Genomic DNA, 23,557 nt, shown 5'->3' with positions numbered 1-23,557 from the left:
TTGGAGAGACAGAAGCAAACTCTTTCCAGAGAAAGGAAAGCAGTAAACACAAGCCAGAAAAAGGGAAGCAGCGATTTGCCACCAGCTGTCTTGAGATTGCTTGTTTCCTCACTCAATGGTGGGGGAGCCGGAGTGCCACAATGAGGGGGAGAGATCACTTTCAGGGCTTATTTTTGAAGAATAGAATTAGCACACCAGAAAGATTTAACCGGCCGCTAGTATATGTGTGACTCTGTGGTCAGATGGCGAGATTTCACAGTGGAAGCGAACTTGCTGCAGGGTGGTCGAGCAGTCTTAGGAAATGACCCTAGAACAGCCCGACTCCACCTGCAGGACTACTCCACATCTTTCTGCAGATTGTTCCGGTGAGATTCTGAAGTTTATGTATTTATTCAAAAGGCAGAGAGAGAGAGAGAGAGAGAGAGAGAGAGAGTTTCTATCTACTGATTGATTTCCCAAATGCCCACAACAGCTAAAGCTGGACAAGACCTAAACCAGGAGCCAAGGGCTCCATCCGGGTCTCCCAACTGCTTGGGGCATCACCGACCTTCCAGGGTGCACACTGGCAAAAAGCCGGAATCAGAAGCAGAGCTAGGATGCGAATCCAGGCACCCTGATACGGCACGTGGGTGTCCCGAGTGGGTCTTCACCACTGCTCCAAGCTTTAGAGCAACAATCCCAGACACTCAGAAAGAGGAAAAAGCAACATGGAAATGTAGGTTTTCAACTTTTATGGGGAATATGGGAAGGTTCAACTTCATTCATTGCAGTACAAGGAACATATATTTGACTTAAGAAATACGGTCTTTGAAAGGAATGAGGGGGCCAGTGCTGTGGCTGTGGCATAGCAGGTTAAGCGGCCGCCTGCAGTGCTGGCATCCCATGTGGATGGTGGTTCGAGTCCTGGCTGCTCCACTTTCAATCCAGCTCTCTGCTGTGGCCTGGGAAAGCAATGGAAGATGGCCTGAGTCCTTGGGCCCCTGCACCTGCGTCAGAGACCAGAGGAGGCTCCGGGCTTCGGATCGGCGCAGCTCCGGCCATTGCGGCCGATTGGGGGGTGCACCAGTGTATGGAAGACCTTTCTCTCTGCGTCTCTACCTCTCTCTGTGACTCTTTCAAATAAATTAAATAAATCTTTAAAAATCATTCAAGGAATGAGACACAATTTGAGGAAGGAGGTAAGGGACAGAGTTTCGAAGGAGAGGGACACGTGTCATGCCGCGGGACAGGAGGTGCCAGAGAAGACATCGAGCAGAAAGGGGAAGCAGACACGTGGGTGACAGAGGCTGGGAGAGTCCTGTCCTTGTCCTGCGCGCCCCAGTGCAGAGCTGATAATGCGCCTACTCAATCATTTTTGAACAGCTTTATTGAGATTTAATTGACGTACAGGGAATATCACTGATTTAAGTCATGCATTCAATACATTTTACTGCTCACAGAGCTTGGCAAACATCACTGTAATCTAATTTTAAAACTTTCATCCCAGAAAGAAACCTTACACCCGCTAACTCACTCGCTTCCTCATTCTCCCTCCGGACGCAGGCCAGGGCGAATCTGTGTGTCCCGAAGACTGGGCTATTCTGACTACTTAAGTGGGATCCTGCGAATGTAGGCATTTGTGACCGACTTCTTTCACTGGGTCGATGCTTGTGAGGTTCATCTCTGTGTGATAGGCATTACTATGTAATTCTTCTCCTATTACTGGCTAACATCGCACTGCATCCTTATATCCCATTTTATTTATCTGTGCATCGGTCCATGCTTATGTGGGCAGTCGCCACTTTGTGGACGAGTCATGCTTCTGTCTCCGTGTTTGTAGGTACATCTGTTTTTAATTCTTTTGTGTATATACCTACGAGTGGGATTTCTGGGTCAAATGCTAAATCTGAATTTGTTTTTTTGAGGAATGGCCAAGTTGTTTTCCGTAGTGGCTACACCAGTTTACATTCCTACCTTCTCCATATACTTGCTAGCACTTATTACTGTCTTTTCTCAAACTTTAGTGAGAACTACTTCTCCCACAATTGCCCCATTGAAAGTGTACAGTGTGTTATTTTTAGGGTGTTTGCAGGGTTGTTAGTCACCACCACATCCACCCTTCAAACACCCCCAGAAAGAAGATTTACTTAAGAGCCATCACTACCCATTTCTCCCTAGTCCTCCCGCTGCCCAGGGCAGCCCGGAGCCCACTCTTTGTCTCCAGAGACTTGTGGGGTTCTGATGATAGACCATCCAGTGGGAAAGAAACCATATCTAATGGTGATTTTAACTTAGATTTTTACAAAGACAGGGAAGTGGTGTGGAGCAGCTTTTCCTGTGTCTTAGCCACTCTCCTGTTTCCTTCAGAGAAGTGTTTATTAAACCCCTTTGCCCGTTTTTAAAATCTGGGTTGTCTTTCTGTTGACTTGTGAGTTTCTAAATACATTCTGCATAAGTTCCTTACCAAATAGACGGTTGATGGTTATTTTCTCCCATTCTGGGGGGTTGCTTTTCACCTAGAAATTTATTCTTTTGGCCACTTCATCATCCCAGCAACTCCATCACTGGAGGTTGCCTCTTGGAGTCACCTCTATAGATCGACAACACGCCATTCCTTCCTTAAATGTCAGCACCTGTATTTGCAACTCTCGCTATCGTCTTCTGGCTTTTATTTTTTTTTAAGGCACGCAGTCTAATTTACACTTTTAAAAAAAGATTTATTTTAAAGATGAAGTTACAGAGAGAGACAAGACAGAGAGAGAGAGAGAGAGAGAGAGAGAGAGAGATCTTCCATCCCCTGGCTCACTTCCCAAATGGCTGTGATGACCTGGGCCAAGCCAGGCAGAAGCCATGAGCCAGGAGCTTCTTCCAGATCTCCCATGTGGGTACAGGGTCCTGGGGACTTGGGCCATCTTCTACTGCTTTCCCAGGCCATTAGCAGGGAGCTGGATTAGAAATGGAGCAGCTGGGACTCAAACCAGCACCCATAGGGGATGCCGGTGATGCAGGCTGTGGCTTAATCTGCTGCCCCATAATTTCCAATTCCCCTAAAAGCAGTCCTGGTAAATTATCTCCTCTAAAGCCTTAGGCTCTTCAAAAACTGTGGGCCAAGAATTAGGGAGTGGAGGCCTGTCGACTAAAGGTAGCAAGGAATTTACTCAACTTTATGCTTGGGGGAAAAGCTCCAGGCACTTGATCCATTTTTTCCAAAGACTGAAAGCCCCTCTCTCTTTTCAGGCTTTAATGTTGAACTGTCACTCCCTGAATGCTTGTAACCATGGTTTCCATAAGAATACCAAACAGCAGCAGACATGGGGCTCAGCAGTGTAAACCGACAGGACACTCAAAATGTTTGAGTCCTGGCTGCTCCGTTTCCAGTCCAGCTCCCTGCCAATGCGCGCAGGGAGGTAGGGCAGCTGCAGCAGGCTCGGGACGCTGGTCCCTGCCACCCATGTGGGAGATCCAGATGGAGGTCCTGACTCCTGGTGCAGCCCTAGCTGTTGTGGGTATCTGGGGAATGAGCCAGCAATGGGAGATCTCTCTCTCTCTCTCTTATTCTGTCTCATTCTGTCAGTCTGTCTTTCAAATAAATAAACAAATAAGCACATCTTAAAAAGTACAAAACAATTTTTATCACTGAAGAGTAGAAATACAAACAGATATATAGGGTACATAAAACTTAACTCAAAGGAGATTTCTAAATTTAAAAAGATACGGTTCATTATATGAGATTCCAGTATTTATTTTAAGGTTTAAGATTCCTATTCCCCATTTAATTCTAAGTGTACACAAGAATATCTGTGTACCTCTATGGAAAGATGGATTTGATTAAAGGTTACTTCCATTTTTAAAACTACACCAAAGCTAATTGGGGGCACTATGATGTTTAGGTTAGGAAAAAGGCGAATTAACTATGAGTCATCTTTTTTAAAAAAATGTCTAATGCATACTCTAAGCATTTTCAAATCAAATACCTTTGCTGACGATGTGCTTGATGAAGAAAAGACATTAAATTTACATAACTGGATACCAATTAACCTACTACCAAGAGCTAATTGTAATAATCCTTGGTATTTGTAATCACTTCTTCCATCATCCTCAAAGTTCAATACGATTGAATAAATACTCCTCCTCTAGGCCTGGAAAGCAAAACACAGGTTATCTAAGAGGTAAAAGGCATTTGCATAGTTCCATGTAGAACTGCAATCAATACAGATTTCTGTTTTAGCTTCCCTCTTATTAGATCAATGTCAACTTCCTCAAACTGACACAATTTATTGTTCTTATGATAAAGCATAAGTTCTTCTTTTTTTATTTTTTTTAAATTTTTTTTATTTTATTTATTTTTTTGACAGGCAGAGTGGACAGTGAGAGAGAGACAGAGAGAAAGGTCTTCCTTTTTGCCGTTGGTTCACCCTCCAATGGCCGCCGCGGTAGCGCGCTGCGGCCGGCGCACCGCGCTGTTCCGATGGCAGGAGCCAGGTGCTTCTCCTGGTCTCCCATGGGGTGCAGGGCCCAAGCACTTGGGCCATCCTCCACTGCACTCCCTGGCCACAGCAGAGAGCTGGCCTGGAAGAGGGGCAACCGGGACAGGATCGGTGCCCCGACCGGGACTAGAACCCGGTGTGCCAGCGCCGCAAGGCGGAGGATAGTTCTTCTTTTTTTAAAAGAAATGTTTATTTGAAAGGTAGGGCAACAGAGAGAGCAAAAGAGACAAGCAGAGAGAGGGGGAGAGAGAGAGAGAGAGAGAGAGATCTTCCATCCACTGATTCACTCCCCAAACGCCCACAACAGTGAAGTCTGCGCTAGGCTGAAGCCAGGAGCCAGGACCCTCACCCAGGTCTGCTAGATGGGTTTCAAGGGCCCATCTTCGGCTTCCTCATTAGAAAGGTGGATTGGAAGTGGCATAGCCAGGACTCAAATCAATGTTCCGATATGTGATGTGGGTGTCTCCAGTGACATGTGAACCTCTGTGCCAAGTGAGAGCAACTCCCCCCAGCAGAATCTGAAGCAAGAGGAGAGCATGACCACATGTGCACTTTAAAAGATATAACCAGGGGCCAGTGCTGTGGCATAGCAGGTGGAGCTGCCACCTTTGATGACACCGGCATCCCAGGTGGGAACCAGTTTGAGTCCCAGCTGCTCCACTTCTGATCCAGCTCCCTGCTAATGCCCTAGGGAAGGCAGCAGAAGATGGCCCCAGTCCTTGGGTCTCTGCACCCATGTGGGAGACTTGGATGAAGCTCCTGGCTCCTGGCTTTGACTTGGCCCAGCCCTGGCTGTTGAGGCCACATGAGGAGTGATCTAGAAGATGGAAGACCTCTCTCTATATATCTCTCTCCCCCTTTCTCTGTAACTGTGATTTTTCAAAAGTAAATAAAATATTAAAACAAAAAAAAGTTCATGGAAGACAGAATTAAAAGATGTTATTAAAAGAAGAGACCAAATCATAATGATGAGTATAAAACAATAATGATCACTTTTTTTCTGTGCTGAAAACATGCCAGCCAATATGATAAATGTTTCACATCCTGTGCTTTCTGATATGGCTTTCAAGTAAGATTCCTGCAGCTAACAACAAAAGCTGCATGCATTATATGCCACGATTGTTGAAGAGTGGGAAAGAAAAGCATTTTAGTTTGTTTGCACAGGGCTCCGTTTCACAAGTACCAGCAGAAATGTGGCTTCATGTGGAGTGTGGACCTCAGCTGTGGAGATGGTGACTCGACATCATAAATAAACAAGATGCTTTTCATGCCGAGAACTTGTAGTTACGTGGGGAAAGTGGTGAAAGGATTGAGAGTGGATTTGCATGGTGTTTAATTCGACTTAGCTCCCGTAGCACAGGTTGTGTATGTGCGCACATCTATGTGTGTGTGTGTGTGCCAAAGGAAGGCCTGGGGAGAACATTCCCAGTGTGTACCCTGAGTCACGAAGGTAAGCTGAGTCTTTGAGAAGACACCAGGCTTTCAGGACGATAGCAGCCTGAGAGTGACTGTCTCTTCGAGGCATTCATGAAATCAAGAGCCATAGACATTCTGATAATATTACTTGGCAACGCACAGACTTGTGCCTAGAAACAACACTAAGAATACTTGGTGTGGCCTGTGTTGTGGCACAGTCTGTGGTGACCACATCCCATGTGGGCACTGGTTCTGGTCCCATCTGCTTGTGATCTAGCTCCCTACCACAGCACCTTGGAAAGCAGCAGCAGATGGCCCAAGTACTTGCCATGCACATGGGAGACCTGGATGGAGTTCCTGGCTCCCAGCTTCTGCCTGGCCTAGCCCTGGCTGTTGCAGGCATTTGGGGAATGAAGCAGTGGATGGAAGATCTCTTTCTATGTCTCTCACTTTCTCTGCCACTCTGCCTTTCAAATAAATAAAATCTTTATAAAAAATTAAAAATATTTTTTTAAAAAATTCATTCATTTATTTGGAAGTCAGAATTACAGAGGGAGAGGGAGAGAGAGAGAGAGAGACAGAGAGAGACAGAGACAGAGACAGAGAGATCTTCCACCTGCTGGTTCACTCCCCAGATGGCTGTAAGGGCCAGGACTGAGCCAGGCAGAAGCCAGGAGCCAGGAGCTTCTTCCCAGTCTCCACATGGGTGCAGGGGCCATAGCACTTGGGCCATCTTCCACTGTTTTCCCAGGCCATAGCAGAGAGCTAGATTGGAAGCAGAGCAGCCAGGACACGAATCAGCACCCAAGTGGGATGCCAGCACTGCAGGCAGCAGCTTTACCTGCTATGCCACAATGCCGGCCCCCAAAATAAAAGTTTTTTAAAAATATAATATTTAGTGATCAAAAGAAGAGGGCACCAATGAATCAGGAGGGACTGAAGTCTCAGAGCAGGGCGTTCCCTGTGGTTTCTGGGTGCTGCAGACTTCCAGGGGAGTTGATGAGGGGACCGGTGAGGCCAGGGAAGCTGGGAGGCCTTGAAACCCATGGGATGTTGGCCAAAAAATATGGAAGTAATTCAATATTTTATCACCAACCAGTCTGCTTGTGGCAGTGGGCATGAGCTGAATATCAGCTGTGCACACTGCCATCTAGCATGAACAGGAAGAGCTGTATAAAGACGGGAGGGTGGTAGGCACGTGTATAAGGTTATAGGGAAAATGCTCAGAGAACACTGCACTGGGAAATCAGCAAATTTAACATCCCTCAAATAGACTTATGTCCCACGGAAAATGAGTCAGAACCCAAAACTGTACATAAGCAAGGCTCAGCACCAGAGCATTCAGCATTCAGTACGCTCGATTGTGCTTCGTTTGATAAAGACATAGAACGGTCAGAATGAACTCCCGTGTTCAGAGGTCTATTGCTCTTTCAGAATATATCAGAGGGTGGAGAACAAAATAATGCTCTCTTTTCTGGCAAGGACGTCTTCCTTGTCCAAGGTGCACAGCCCGAGGTGATGGAGGAGAAGGCAGAAAGCAAGGAAGTGTTGGGTCTCCCACTTGTGGCCTAGATCCTGGCCAAGTTCGTGTATTAGTTGGAATACTGATTCGGGGCCGACGTTGTGGCCCAGCAGGCTAAGCTGCTGCTTCAGACACCTACATCCCATATCAGAGAGCCCGGGTCAAGTCTCCGCCACCCTGCCTGTGATCCAGCTTCCTGCTAACGCACACCCTGGGAGGCAACAAGTGATGGCGCAAGGACTCGGGTCCCCACTACCCTGGGGGAGTTCCTGGATTCTGGCTTCAGACTGGCCCAGCCCTGGCTGATACAGGCATTTGGGGAGTAGAGCAGTGGATGGAAAATTTCCCTCTCTTTGTATGATTTAGCTTCTGGCTGATGCACCGGAAAGGCAGCAGACAATGGCTTGAGTCCTTGGGCCCCTGGAGCTCCTGGCTCCTGGCTCCTGGCTTCAGCCTGGCCCAGTCCTGCATGCTGCAGGCATTTGGGGAGTGAATCAGCAGGTGGAAGAACTCTCTCTCTGTCTCCTTCTTTCCCTCTCTCTGTCACTCTGCCTTTCAAATAAATAAGCAAATTTTTGGCCTGGCACTGTGGCGTAGTGGGTAAGGCCGCCGCCTACAGTGCCGGCATCCCATATGGGTGCCAGTTCGAGTCCCAGCTGCTCCACTTCTGATCCAGCTCTGAGCTATGGCCTGGGAAAGCAGTAGAAGATGCCCCAAGTGCTGGGGCCCCTGCATCATGTGGGAGACCCAGAAAAAGCTCCTGACTCCTAGCTTCAGATCGGCACAGCTCCAGCCATTGCAGCCATTTGGGGAGTGAACCAGCAGATGGAAGACTCTCTCTCTCTCTCTCTCTCTCTCTCTGCCTCTCTCTAACTCTGCCTTTCAAATAAATAAATAAATAAATAAATCTTAAAAAAATAAAAAAGTCCAAGTTGGGAGGCAGCCTCAGGTGGTCATCTACTGACCTAGGGTTTTCCAAGCCATAAAGTGTGGTTTCTTTTTTTGGGGGGGAGAGGGGACAATTATTTAAAATAATTACAATAATTTGTTGGATTTAATTTATTATTTAAAAATTTTTATTTGGCTAAGGGCAGAGGAAGAGAGAGAGACCGGGAGAGGAAGAAGGATCTTCCATCTGCTGGTTCACTCCGCCAGTGCCTGCACAATGTAGTCCTATGATGAAGATGTGCGTATGACACACACAGCCCAGATACACATCTAAAAATATCTGAAGTGAAAGATAAGGGAGATGGGGCATCAGGGAATCTCACTTAGATTTCTATACATTCATATTGCTTTCATTTCCAATACGCATCTTCTAAAATAAAAAGCAATTTTAAAGTGACTTGATGCCTATCCCTTTTCGCCCTTTTTGTTCAGTCTTGGCAACATACTTACCCAATGACTGGGCACTTTGACAACTGGCCTCCCAGTCACCGAGTGCATGTTTCTTAGGGGGCCTGCTCCGTGTGCAGACAGAGGGTCGAGCAGGACCTGGGTCCTCCTTCCCCCAGGACGTCCCTCAATGTGTCTAGGAGGAGGGACTCACCTAATCATGGGCACCAATGGCCAGGTGTTAAGGACTAGGTTGTGGGTTTGGTGTAGAACGGACAACTGTGATGTTAGAATCACCCTTGGCAGCAGATGGCTGCCTTTCCACTCCTATTTCCCCATCTGCAGCTAGCAGCCCTGGTTGCTATGAGTAGACCTGAACATCACATTAGTTAGGGCCCCCAGGGCTGGCCACAGAGCACAGGAATGGCGCGTCTGATGTAAGGACTCCCGTTCTTACAGAAGTGACCGCATTCAGGGAACACGTGAGGCCTCGGCTTCCCCGTCCACGCTGCAGGGACCCAAGGCTGTGCACGTGGGCTTCATCGAGGGTGCTGCCAGGACAGGCTTCCCGGCTCTGCTGCTGAGAGAAGCCCCGGCCCGTCAGCCACCGCCACTCTGGGGGCTTCCTTCACTCCAGGGAGTCCTCGGGCGGACCCCCGGGCTCCGGAGGAGCCGGAAAAGGGAACGTTAGCAGAGAACTGGGGCAGAAGTGGAAGAGCCAGGACTTGAACCGGCACCCTGCGTGCAGTGACTTACCCGCTGAGCCACAGCACTGGCCCGGGTGTCATTCCAGGGACCTCTACACATTTTAGAAACAGAGAAAATGAAAGTCCCCGGTTTCCCTTCCTCTTTTGGCTGACCACCCTGTCGGAACCGTGTTGGAATGAAGGACTTGCTGCTTCCAGGGATGTCTCTGGGAACACTGGCAGGTGGAAAAACTTATCCACAGAATGTCTGCGGACCGGCAAATGCAGCAACCCCTTCAGCATCAAACTTCTCCAGACAAGGCCACCTTCCAGTCCTCTGGACGGTGTGGGGCACCCAGCTTGGGAATGAAGAAGCTTCTGACTCCTGGCTCCAGACCAGCTCAGCTCAGCTCCAGCCAAACGCAGATGGAAGCCCTCTCCCTGTCTCTCCCGCTCTGTGTCTGCAACTCTACCTCTCAAATAAATAAAATCTTTTAAAAAAGTAAAAGTAAAAGAAAAAAAAAGTGGACATCCTTTCAACACTTAAATTAAAATAATATACATTTGTCAGAAACATTATTTATATAAAAGTCCACAATTTATGCACAAATGTGACAAAGTGTGCTGCTAAGACATTTATAATCAGCTTTTTAACTGAAGCATATGTGACCCCCCAGTAAGCTTTCTCTAAACAGTTTTTTTTTATACTCCAATGTTTATTAAAAAATCTGATGCGCCAGCTTAGCGTTTTCTACCAACTCGGGGTTTGGGCCCACATAGCTTCACAAGATGCACCCTTAGCCACTAGCAAGCAAAGCTAAGATGTATAGAAGCAAGAGATCTGCAATTAGCTCTTAGCCACACTCGCCCCATTTTGATTTTGACTCTACACTTACAGATAGGATTCTTACAAGGCTAGTTTGTGAGTGGATAGCAGTTGTGGGGCTGGTTAGAAAAAAAACAGAGAACACTCAGGGACAAAGGGATTGACTAGGACTCATCCAGACACAAAATGGAGTGACTCTGTGTAAGGTCATCACCAAACACACCGAACACCGGAGTAAGGGAAAGAGGTTATTGGGGGAAACCGGACAGACAGGAGGGAAGGGGCGAAGAAGGAAAAGAGAAAGAGAGACAGAGAGGAAGAGAGAGAGAGAGAGAGAGCTCTAAACAGTTTTTAAAGATATAATTTATATGCCATAGAGTTCACCCTTTTAAAAAAAATATTTAACCCGCTGTGGCGCAGCAGGTTAACGCCCTGGCCTAAAGCGCCGGCATCCCTTATGGGCGCCAGTTCGAGTCCCAGCTGCTCCACTCCTATCCAGCTCTCTGCTGTGGCCTGGGAAAGCAGTAGAAGATGGCTCAGGTCCTTGGGCTCCTGCACTCACGTGGGAGACCTGGAGGAAGCTCCTGGCTCCTTACTTCGGATAGGTGCAGCTCCGACCATTGTGGTCATCTAGGGAGTGAACCAGAGGCTGGAAGACCTCTCTCTGTGTTTCTACCTCTCTCTGTAACTCTGTCTTTCAAATAAATAAAATAAATCTTTTAAAATATATATATATATTTATTTGAGGAACACACACACACACACACAGAGCCACTTGTTCACTCCCCAGACAGCCACAGCTAGGACTGGGCCAGGCTGAAGCCAAGAGCCCGGAGCTCCATCCGGGTCTCCCACATGGGTGACAGGTGCCAAAGCCCTTGGACCATCTTCCGCTGCTTTCTCAGGCTCATTTACAGGGAGCTGGATTGGAAGGCGAGCAGCAGGGACTTGAACTGGTGCTCATAAGGGATGCTGGCATTACAGGTGGCCACTTCACCTGCTATGCCACAATGCCAGCCCCAGAGTCCACCCTTTTAATATGCATAATTCAGGTTTTTTTTAGTATTCAGAGTTGTGAAGTCATGACCATAACCTAATTTTAGAACATTTTCATCACCTCCCAGGAAAACCCAAACTTGTGGGTGGCCCCTCTGTATCGTCTCCTCGCCCCTGCTCCTGGTGACTGCTGGTCTCTCTCTCCATGTTTTTGTCTATCTCAGACATTCCATGTCAATGGGATTATACAGTCGGCGCACTTTTGCACTTCTGCATTTGATTCTTCCACTCAGCATATTTTCAAGGTTCACTCACGCTGTATCATGTATCAGAAGTTCATTTTGTCTGTGGTTGAATAATGTTCCATTATTACCATGTTCCATGGTAGGCATATGCCGCACTTCACTTGTCATCATTGGATTGGTATTTGTGTTGTTTCCATTTTGGGAATATTATGAATAATGTGATTATGAGCACTAACATGCAGGTTTTTATGTGGCCGTGGACTTTGAATTCCCACGATCATGTACCTAGGAGTAGAACAGCTGGTCAGACTGTATGTGTGACTTTTTTGAGGAATTACCAAACCGTTTTCCAAAATGTCCGCACCACTTCGCAATCCCACCAGCTACATATAACTGCTCTGTTTCTTTGCCAACTCTCGCTACTGTTTATCTTTCTTATTATAGCTATGCTAGTGGGTGTGAAGTCCATTTCTATGTCTTTAGTTTGCATTTCCCTGATTACTGGTGATGCAGAGTGTCTTCTCAAGCACTCGTTGGCTGTTTGTATATCTTCTTTGCACAAATGCTTATTCTAATTTCTTCTAGTTTATGTAAAGTTCTAGAAGTTCTTTCTATATTGTATTCTGGATAGAAGTCCCTCACCAACTAGATGACTTACAAACATAATCTCTCATTCTTCAGGTTATCATTTTCACTTTCTTTATTGTATCTTTAAAGTGCACATTTTTAATTTTTGTCGAAGCCCAGTTTCTCAGTTTTTGCTTTTGTGGTTTATGCTTTTGGTGTCATGGCTTAGACACTGGCAGGGGAGAACTCGGTAGGAAGTTAGGGATACATGAGCTGGGTGACTCCCCCAACCCTCTCTCTGCAGCCCTGCATGGTAGCTCCACCCCTTACAGCCAGTCTTGCACACCTACTTTCCCATGATGCACTAGGAAGGAGCCGCCATGATGGACTTGTGGATGGTAAACTCCACGTGAGGTGCCAAGAAACTTCTAGGGAACTTCCCACACACTAAACCTCTCCCCATCTCCACCCTGTTCTTATGTTCAATTAGGGCAGTACTCTGTACCCCAGAAGGGGACTTGCTGCGCAGGGGAGAGGCCCATTTTTGGGCTCCTCCTCGCCTTTTCGCAGGCGCTCTCTCCTTGATAGGCGGCACGCTGGCCCCCCCATGACAGGTGTCTGTCCTCGTGGAGGTGGGCGTGTCCTCATTCCCTCTCACTTTAGGCAAACCCGGCAGCTTTCGTCTGTGCACCTCACTTAGTGCCTCTGCTTTACAGTCCTACTCTTGTGCGGGGGCTGGGACTAAACACTGGGATACACATTTTCCCATAGCAAAATCATTGCCTCGCACATGAAAGCAAAGACTTATTCCTATGATTCCTTGTAAGAATCGTGCACTTTTCACTCCTACGGTCAGGCTTCTGACCCAGTTGGAGTTCATGTTTGGGCAATGAGAAAGGGTGTCTGAGTTCATTTTTGCAAGTAGATACCCAGTTGTTGGGGGCGATTGCTCTCTTCCCCACTGAATTGCCTTAGCATGCTGTTTAAGGTCAGACAGCCTCAAGTGTGTGGATCTCTGAGCTCTCAAGTCCATCCCACTGATTTATTTTTTAAAATATTTTATTTATTTATTTATTTGACAGGTAGAGTCATAGACAGTGAGAGAGAGAGACAGAGAGAAAGGTCTTCCTTCTATTTGGTTGCCACCCAAACGGCTGCTATGGCTGGTGCGCTGTGCCGATCTGAAGCCAGGAGCCAGGTGCTTCCTCCTGGTCTCCCATGTGGGTGCAGGGCCCAAGCACCTGGGCCATCCTCCACTGCCTTCCCGGGCCACAGCAGAGAGCTGGACTGGAAGAGGAGCAGCCAGGACTAGAACCTGGCGCCCATATGGGATGCTGGCGCCACAGGAGGAAGATTAACCTAGTGCACCACAGCGCCGGCCCCTATCTGATTGATTTATGCGTTTATTTTCAACCCAGTAGTAGTAGCTTTGCTGACAGCAGCTTTGTACTAAGTACAGAAATTGGGAAACTGGGGTCCCCCGACTTCATTTTTTTTTTACTAAATTGTTTTTCATAGCAGGTTCACAAAGAAACGCTTAGTAAGTGGATGAATTAATTTTTCAAAATTTCATGTATTTGGGGGGAAGGCTAAGACACTGGGGATTTTATTTTTAGAGACATATTGCTAGGAGATGTTGATATTTAGGCGTAAGCTGCTTAAGAAAATTAACGCCAGGATTTGTCCTGTTTTACAAAGATGTCTCATTTCACAAAGTATGCCTGGTGGTTAGGTTCCTGTTGCCCGGGCTGCAGGACAGATCTGCCTGTGATTTCTCTGTAATTGGCTTCAAGCCCACAGCATGGCTGGCAATCAATGAGCACTCCCGACTCGGCCTTTTTGTTTTAAGCTATCGCTTCTCTCCCTGCCCTCCTGTGCTGATAGTCACTGACATCTCCCGTTTCTCTAGCTTAGTCAATAACCAATTTTAGCTTAGGATCGTGTTTTCCTAAACTCCTGCCGATTTTCCACACGGCACCAAATATGCTGGATGGTATACCAGATGGTATTCCAGAACGATATCATGGGGATTTTTTTTTCCAGTTTGAATTGATGTGTTTACAGTTTATCTCTAAACATAAGATCCCATTTTCTTGCACAGTTTTTTTTTTAAGTTGCAACATTTTTAAATGTCTTCCCATGTTTGTAATATACAGTTTCTCGCAAAAGCTTCAATAGTAATTCTATGCTAAGTTTTGGAACCTTTCTTCTGAAGAGCTCACTGTTAAGTCATGTAAATTATCCAGAAAAAAAAAAACTCTCATAACCTGACTTTTTATAACCCCACAATCTTCCTAATCGTGTGGCAATGTCATTAATTCTAATCAAATAATTACAGATGATTACGTGAACTCTTCTTCCCCCCTCCCCTGGCTTCAGAGTTGTTGGTTTTACCTTCTTTATTGCTGACACACAGTGGGCACCGACCCACACTTCCTGTGGGGCAGCTAACCCTTCCCATCTGGAGCAGGACGCCTCTCAGCTGGGGCAGTAAGGAGACGGCCGCAGGAGCCAGCTTTCCCTTCCTCGGCTCCCTTCTGCCGTCCCTTGAAAGGCCTGGCCTTTAGTGTCCAAGGGCAGAAACCAGCCTCCGTTTACAAGCCCGACCTTCATTCCTTCTTCGAAGACAGCCCGGAGGAGCACTTCCTCCAGGAAGGCTTCCCAGCTTGAGAGAGAGAATAGATGCTAATTCCCATGGTGAATATGTGGTCTCACATAGTCCTCTTAGCCCCACACCAACTCAGAGGGAAAAACAAATGCCCCATGGATGCCATGGTTCTGAATCTCTTTTTTTGCTTTATTCCCAACATGCAAGGGCACTGAGATCTTTGCAAGAAGTTATTGGCCAATGCATCAGGCTTTTTTAAAGATTTCTTTATTTGAAAGGCAGAGTTACAGAGACAGGGAGAGACAGAGAGGTCTTCCATCTGCTGGTTCACTCCCCAAAGGGCTGCAATAGCAGGAGCTGGGCCTATCCAAAGTGAGGAGCCAGGAGCTTCCTCTGGGTCTCCCATGTGGGTACAGGGCCCAAGCACTTGGGCCATCCTCCATTGCTCTCCTAGACGTGTTAGCAGGGATCGGACGTGTAGTAGCCAAGACTCAAACTGGCGCCCATCCGGGGTGCTGGCGCTGCAGGCAGCTGCTTTATCTGCTACTCCACAGCAGTGGCTTTAGCCAAGCTCTTCCTAGGTGAGCAGGACGGAAAATAATGCCATCAGCAAAGCACTGGCTGAGAACCAAGTGTAGTCTTGGTCTCTTGGCAGCTGCTCCTACAACGAGGATACGGCAGGTGCATCTGGTGTATCCAAGGTAGCCCAACCTCTGTGTGCCTGCTGCTATCTTTTCCCCTTGTGTTTACCCCAACCAGTTAAAACACATTTTTGCTTTAGGATCTGAATTTTAAGATTGTCCTGGGGCTGGCGCTGTGGCATAGCAGGTAAAGCCGCTGCCTGCAGTGTTGGTGAAATCGTGATTGATCCCCTAAAATATATTGGAATATGGCCCCCTAAGAGTTCTCCAAAAGTCCCACCTGGGGTACCATATGAAACCAGAACTTGGGGTGCCATACGACATCACCTGTGCTTATTAATAAGTTCCCAATATTAATAAGCCCATGTGGGTTCTTGCCTAATATTTAGAGAAGAATTCTGAATACCAGCCTAAGTGAATGAGGCAGCATGGTACATTTTAAGCTTTTATTCAGCGTGAAAGATGCACAGGGGAGTGAGAGCCCTGTCTAAAGGAGAGAGGGAAATCTGGGTTCATACCGAGTACCAGGAACCAGCCACGTGGAAGAGCATCTAGGCTGGGAAGCACGGGGCAGGGGGCCCCGAAGGTCATGTGCTCTGAGGCGCAGGGCTGCAGCAAGCCCACACTGGCAAGAGGCCAAGGAAAGGAAGAGGCGGGCACACTGTGTCCCAGGCTTTTAACCCACATTCAAAAGGGAGTGGTTAATGAACCTGATTGGCCGGTGGGTGCTCAGGTGTGGCCAGGTAGGGTGTGAGGTCACACAGGGGCGTGGCGAAGGCGTGGTCTTCTAGCTCACACACCTGATCAATTTTAATCTGTGTGCCCGCCTACACTACTGGCATCCCATATGGGTGCTGGTTCGGGTCCCAGCTGTTCCACTTCCAATCCAGCTCTCTGCTATGGCCTGGGAAAGCAGTGGAAGATGGCCCAAGCTCTTGGGTCCCTGCACCCATGTGGGAGACCCGGAGGAAGCTCCTGGCTCCTATCCTCGGATCGGTGCAGCTCTGGCCATTGCGGCCATCTGGGGAGTGAACCAGCAGATGGAAGACCTCTCTCTCCTCTCTGTGTAACTTTCTCTCTGACTTTCAAATAAATAAATCTTAAAAAAAAAAAAAAAAAAAAGACTTTCCTTCTCTCCCTTCAGGCACACAATGGGTACTTGGTTAGCAGCATTTGAGGACTGTCTCGTGGCTGAGTGCCTCACAGCACCAGCTACTCCAAGGCTAAGGACAGAGGTCAAGGTGGGACACGCCCACCAGCCATCCAGCGAACTAGGGGCACAATCTAAGTAACATCCCTTGTCCAGCTGGCTGCAGGGTGGTCCCCAGAATTGGGCAGGATGATAATGACCCGGGCAGGTGGACAGCCAGGGAACGAGGAGCCGACATTGCTGCACCTGCATGCCCAAACCCATCCCCCACTGGGCAGCATCCCCCACCTGATGCAGGCAGATACGAGGGATGAAACTGATGAGGTTTGTGAGCTGGAAGACCACGCCTTCGCCACGCCCCTGTGTGACCACACACCCTACCTGGCCACACCTGAGCACCCACCGGCCAATCAGGGTCATTAACCACTCCCCTCTGAATGTGGACTAAAAGCCTGGGACAAGGTGTGCCCGGCCTTTTTCTTCCCTTTCTGGCCTTTCGCCAGTGTGGACCCTTGTGGCCCTGGACCTCCAGGGCACGTGGCCTTTGGGCCATCTGCCCCACGCTTCCTGGCCTGGATGACCCTCCACCTGGCTGGCTCCTGGTGCTCGGTATGAACCCAGATTTCCCTCTCTCCTATAGGCAGGGCCCTCATGCTCCTGTGCATTTCTCTCACTGAATAAAAGCTTAAAACGTATCGTGCTGCCTCCTTCATCTATGCCGGGATTCAGAATTCTTTTCTGAATATTAGGCAAGAGCCCACGTGGGCTTATTAATATTGGGAGTTTACTAATAAGCACACGGTGATATCATGGCACCCCAGATGGGACTTTTAGGAGGCCATATTCCGATATCACATCCCATCATGCACCTGAGCCTCACTTCCCATCATGCACCAGGTGCCACACACCTTCCTAGAGGGTCGTGTCTGTGCTCCAGCCCCACGTGGAGACGCCAGGACACTGTCCAGAGGCCCAAACAAAGGGGCCCAGAGCCTGCCAAACCCTGCTCCACTTGTCTATTCAGCTATGGCTCCACCACCCTCCCCTCCCCCCAGGAAAGTGTGATGCCAACTGTGGTGGGGGCTGGCACTCCCCTGTGAGTGTGTACTCTGCCTTTAAATGAACCCACACCTCCACCTTCAATTCTTTCACACCTGGGACAAGCCCCCAGCAGACGCCCATTTACCCTCTCCTGAGTCAAGGCACCTGGTGGGCTGCCGCTCCCGCCTGCCCTGGCTAAGAACTCGATTCCGGCGCCTGGGGACATTTGGGCAGTGGTTAGGCTGCAGCCTGGATGCCCACCATCCATAGCAGAGCACCTGATTCCAGTCCTGGCTCTTCCACTTCCTTTCCAGAATTCCCGCTCACGGGCACGCTGGCATGGCCCAAGGAGCTGGGTCCCTGCCACCCGCGCATCTGGGGACCTGGACCGAGTGCCTGGCTTGTGGCTTCGGCCTGGCCCAGCCCCGGCTGCTGTGGACACTTGGGGGGAATGCATCAGCAGATGGGAGGCCCGACTCTCTGCCTTTCAAATACGATGAAAATGAAATTCGAAATGCATCTGCGAGAGTCTGGCTTGAGAAACCTGGGAATTCGTTTTTCACTCATCCCTTCAGTCAATGTTAACACAGCCCCATCAGGTGCTCAGCACTGGGGAAGAGGCGAGGGAAGGCATGCCCGTAACCCAGGGCTGCTGCCTGCGTCCCTAACAACCGGACAGGCTCCTGTCCAGGTGAGCACTTCAGCAGGACTAGGAGAGCAAAGGCGGCCCAGGCGCAGCGGGCGGCGAGCCGTGCCTTGCCTTTGCCTGCAGACAGCTGGAATCATCTACCTATGGCCATCACAGCGGCTACAGCCGCAAGCAGGAACCGTGGCCCATGCTGCCTCCACCACGCTCTCGAGGGCCCCGAGCAGTGCCCACCCGGCCCAGCTGCAGCACCCTAGGGCCGAGCCACCCACACACCTGGGGCGCCCAGGTCGGGCTGCAGGAGCCGCGCGCGACTGCGCATGCCCAGGAGCCCCGGCCCCGCCCGCGCCCCGCGCGCTCGCCGGGCCACGCCCTGGACGTCGGGGGAAGCGCGGGCGGGCGGGGCGCGGCCGGCAAGGCGGGGCGCGGCCGGGGGGCGGGGCGCGCGCCTGAAGGACGGGCCGCTCGTCCCGGCGGCCGCGGTCACGTGACGCGGCCTGAGGTAAACAATCGCGGCGCCGCCTCCCGGCCGGAGCGCACCCCGCGTCGTGCGGACACTGCCCGGCGGGCCCGGGCGGGCCGAGCGGGCCGAGCGCGCGCTGTGGCGCAGCGGCGAGCCTGGCCGGAGGCCCCGCGCGCTATTTGCGGGCGCTGACGCGCGCCGGGGCGGCCCGCTGCTATTCCGGGGCCCGGGCCGCGCCTATTAAGGGCCGCGCGGCGGCGGCCGGGGCCATGCAGCTCTACAGCAGCGTCTGCGCCCGCCTCCCCGCCGCAGGCCCGGGCCCCGCGCCCGCCGCGCCCGCCGCGCCCGCCGCCGCCTTCACGGTCTCGCCGGAGCCCGCGCCCGCGGAGGGCCCGCCCGCCGCCGCCGCCGCCGCCATGCCCGCGCTGTCCTCCTGCTTCGAGCTGGCGCCCGCCGGCCCCGCCGCGCCCTGCAGGCCGCCGCCGCGCTTCACGTCCGCGGCGCAGGTCCCCGTGCGCGGCCCGGGCGCCGCCCGCCCGCCGCGGCCCAGCCCCGAGCCCGCCGGCGCGGACGCCGAGCCCCGCGACGAGAAGCTGGCGCTGCACCTGGCCGAGGTGGACAGGCAGGACAGGTACCTGCGGCAGCGCGACAGGTTCCGCTTCCACATCGTCCCCGACGGCAACTGCCTGTACCGCGCCGTGAGCAGGGCGGTGCGCGGCGACCAGGCCCTGCACCGCGAGCTGCGCGAGCAGACGGTGCACTACATCGCCGACCACCTGGACCTCTTCGGGCCGCTCATCGAGGGCGACGTGGGCGAGTTCATCGTGGCCGCCGCGCAGGACGGCGCCTGGGCCGGCTACCCCGAGCTGCTGGCCATGGGCCGCATGCTGAACGTCAACATCCACCTGACGACGGGCGGCAGGTGGGAGAGCCCCACCGTGTCCACCATGGTGCACTACCTGGGGCCCGAGGACGCGCTGCGGCCCAGCATCTGGCTCAGCTGGCTCAGCAACGGGCACTACGACGCGGTGCTGGACCGCTGCTACCCCAACCCGGAGTACGAGCGCTGGTGCCGGCACACGCAGGTGCAGCGGCAGCGCGACGAGGAGCTGGCCAGGGCCATGGCCGTGTCGCTGTCCAAGATGTACATCCAGCAGAACGCGTGCTCGGGAGGCCCCGGGGACGGGGCGGCAAGCGCCGGAACGCCGAGCCGGGTCGCGCACTGGGCGGCCCTCCCATAGACGTCCCGGGGCTTGTGCTGCCTTCACGTCTCGTCTCGCTTTCCTTTGCCCTGTCTTGGTCTCCGGGCCGGAGGTTGCTGGGCACCTGCGCGTCTCCGGAGAGCTCTGGGCGACCCCACTGCTTCCTTCCGGCCTGCTGATTCCTCGCCGCGTGGATCTGGTTCCTTCCCGGCAGTCTATTTTATATATTAAAAAAAAAAAAAAGAAATGTATTTTTGCACAACCTTTTTAAAGACTGGCGGCCCGCCCTCGCGGGATGCGACGGACGGCTCTCAGACACTGCTCTCCGTGAACTTGCTCTCTGGGACAGACAGGCTTCTGTGGCGGGTGGGCGTTGTCGCGGACAGGGGAATCTCACCATCGTGTCCGTGATTCCGCGTGGACGTGGCTGCGTCCGTGTATCCGGACGACCCACCCATTCCTTGTTGACGAGGCAGATTTGTTGTTACGGAAATCATTATTTTTCTAGAGATGGTCGGTTTTTTTTTTTTTTTTTAAAGGACTCAAGGGAAGGTGTGGGAAGATTTTGTTTGTTTTCCTTCAGAGGTAGTGCCGGGTCTTACTTGAATTAAAGTCTTGATTTCTGCTGTGGGCGGAGCGCCCGTGATGGCTGCTCTGGCTGGTGTTCAGTGGATTGTCTGCCCTCGGTTGCTTTATCTCCAGCTGTCACTTTGTCACACGAGAATTTTGACTCCACTTTGTGACCAGATAAACTTCCTGCTTCCTAGCTTCTTGGAGTCAGCTAAAGGGATCTGAAAACCAACATAAATGCCTGGAGCCAACCCTGGCAGGAATTTGACAGTCTTAATATTGTGTTCAAAAGGCAAGATAGGATTTCCCTGTGTTCTGTAAAGACGTCTGTGAACAGAGCTTGTGTGGTTTGCTGGGTCAAACGATGTTTCCAACCTACACTCTATCTCATTGCCACTTTAACTATTTTTAGTCCTATTTATTAAGTAATGCAGTTTGTACTTTTTTATTTTGTAACATTTTGTGATTTTTTTTGTACAATACTGTATTTGTATGATAGAGCAATTCCCAGCTGATGGAATGAATAAAATGGCAGAATTTTACTTTTACGACGTCTTTTTGGATAGAGTGTTCTTTAAGATGACGGTGTGTCCAGGAGCCGTTCGTGCAGGTAACGCGGGTTTTTCTCACGTGTGGGGACGGAACCGAGTTGACAGGTTCTGCAAGTTCTCACGTGAGCGGAATGCTGTAAACGCTAGCGATTGCCAAGGATTAGGCCCCGGTGAGGTGTAGCTGAAAGGTGGCGCAACCCCAGAGACTGCCCTCGCTACGTGTGGATTGGAATCCTGTCTGCAGTTGGAGCTGTGCCTGTCGGCTGCTGGGCAGGGAAGCGCGCGTTCTGTGTGAACCAGCAGTGTTCAAGTCTCATACCTCTCACCGCCAGCGTAGATTTTTAATGTTTTTTTTTTTTTTTTTGCATTTTCTCAAAGAATTATTTCAAAGAGTTAGAGAGGTAGAGACAGAGAGAGGGGTCTTCTATCTGCTGATTCAACCCCCCCCCAGATGGCCGCAATGGCCACAGCTTCTTCCGGGTTTCCCACCCACATGGGTACAGGAGCCCAAGGACTTGGGCCATCTTCCACTGCTTTCCCAGGCCACAGCAGAGAGCTGGAAGGGAAGTGGAGCAGCCGGGACTCGAACCGGTGCCCATATGGTGCTGCAGGCGGTGGTCTTACCAGCTATGGCACAGCACTGACTGTTTAATGTTTTTAAAGAGGACCCAAAGCAGTGCTTTCATTTAGATAAAAAGGAAATCTAATCTGGCTCCTAGATAGCATGGGAATCCTAACTGAAGATGTGGTACGGGATTTAGTTGAGAAGTGGGTGCTGTCGCCGTTGCTTCTCAGTCCCCACTGTGGTGTCCTGGGAGCTGGGGCCTTTGGCAAAGTGGTTAAGGCCGGAGAGCCCCAGCATCCCAGACAGAACAGGGCCTTGGCGTTGGGCCAGGGAACTGGTTTAGGCCCTGCTAGCTGCCCTGCCTGTGGTACAATCTGCAAGGCCTGGGATTCCCTGGCCTCCGGAATTGTAAGAAATTGCTGTATAGATTGCACGACCCCAGGTGTTTTATTAGCGCAGCACAAATGGACCACAGCCCTGCACCTGCGGCCCTGACGCCAGGTGCGCTGGGTGCTGCCGGGTAGGAAGAGCCCCTTTGGGTGTTTTTGTTTTAACTCTCCAGCAGGTCACCTCTTAGGTGGCGTGGCTACAGACACAGCAGAGCGGGAGTCCCTGCTGTACTGCGCATTGGTTAAGAAATTGTCAAGGTTTAAGTGTTAACCAGTTGTGGGGCCCTGGAATTTTAGGCCAAGTTTTGCCAATTTGGGAAGCAGGAACTCCTTTTCATTTGAATTACCTGGCTGCCCCCTTTTTCTCACTTTATTTGGAGCTGAAGGTAATCCGGAGATGCTGAATATTTGCACAAGAATGGAGAGAGTGAGTTAAGTAGAAGTTCCTTGAAAAAGCATTGTCAGCCCATTACCATCTTAAATGGGTTCCTGTCCCCTGTTTTGTTTCATTTTTAAATGAAGCTCCCAAATCCGTGACTTGGAATTGAGGTGTGACTTTTTAAAATTTTTACTTTCTTTTCACCTTATTTGAAAAGCAGAGAGAGAAATCTCCCATGCACTTGTTGGGGGCTCTGCCAGGCAAGAAGCCAAGAGCCCTCTGAGCTCTGGCTGGCTCTCCCACGTGGGTGGCAGCGACACCTGCTACCTCGCAAGGTGCACACTGGCTGGACGCAGAGCCCGGCCGGAACCCTGGCTCTCCCACGCGGGCGCCAGCCCTTCAGCTGCTGTCTCAGCTCAGTGGAGCCTGTTACGTGAGTGGTCTGGCCTCAGAGGTTGGTTTACGTCTTTCCCTATCTTTCTGTAGTTTGGTTTCTTGATTTTTTTTTTTTTTTTCCGCTCCTCTGCACGGCTGTAGCAGTTCTGTGTTGGCAGGAGCAGGCCTTGCTCACTGAAGACCTGCGGAGTGGAGGTGTGGCGAAGGCTCACTCCTCTGCAGCAGATAGGTTCATTCCCTGTGTAGGGAGACAGTGGGGACTGTGGGTTCCCTGGTTTCCTGAGTCTACTTCCTTTCCTGGAAGGGAGATAGGGCAGGCTGAAATCTGTAAGTGAACCCAGCTCTGCTGTTCTCAGATTGGTGAGAAGATCAGTCTGTTTACTGGGGAATTTTTACTAAAATGGTGCATGAAGAACTGACAATTCTTTTTGAGTACTGTTTAAAACTGAAAAAGGCTTAAGAACTAAACATTTTGGCGGAAACCTAATACTTGAGTCTGTTCGTTTCCAACTTAGATTTTCTTTAAGGGGTGGCTCTTGTGGCCCAGTGCGGTTAGTGACTGTTGGGGACACGGGTGTCCCTTATTGCAGTGCCTGGGTTTGGGTCCTGGCTCATCTGCTTCTGATCCAGCTTCTGCCAATGCATGCTGGGATACAGCAGGTGATGGCTCAAATACTTGGGGCTCTGTTACCCATGTGGGAGACCCTGGCTTTGCCTGGCCCAACCCTGGCTGTTGGAGACATTTGGAGCATGAATCAGCAGATGGAAGATTCATTCTCTCTCTCTCTCTTTGCCGTTCAAGTTGATAAAAATGAACATTTAAAAAAATTAAGATAAAATTTACTTATTGAGCCTTAAACCATGATTGGTAAGCAATGCAAAGAGATGTGTGACACT

At 50.5% G+C, this 23,557-nt stretch overlaps 1 protein-coding gene across 1 annotated transcript; it reads left to right on the top strand.

The window, feature by feature from the left end:
- The first annotated feature begins 18,877 nt into the window (after positions 1–18,877).
- LOC133773848 (OTU domain-containing protein 1-like) lies at positions 18,878–20,928 on the top strand. Its single transcript, XM_062211402.1, has one exon. The coding sequence runs from the start codon at positions 18,878–18,880 to the stop codon at positions 19,847–19,849; it is 972 nt and encodes a 323-aa protein (XP_062067386.1). The 3' UTR covers positions 19,850–20,928.
- Positions 20,929–23,557: the final 2,629 nt, after the last annotated feature.

This window comes from Lepus europaeus, chromosome 14 (assembly GCF_033115175.1).
Source record: "Lepus europaeus isolate LE1 chromosome 14, mLepTim1.pri, whole genome shotgun sequence".
In the NCBI taxonomy this organism is placed as follows: Eukaryota; Metazoa; Chordata; class Mammalia; order Lagomorpha; family Leporidae; genus Lepus; species Lepus europaeus.
The sequence above is the reverse complement of the archived record's forward strand: the minus strand, read 5'-3'. Positions and strand labels throughout refer to the sequence as shown.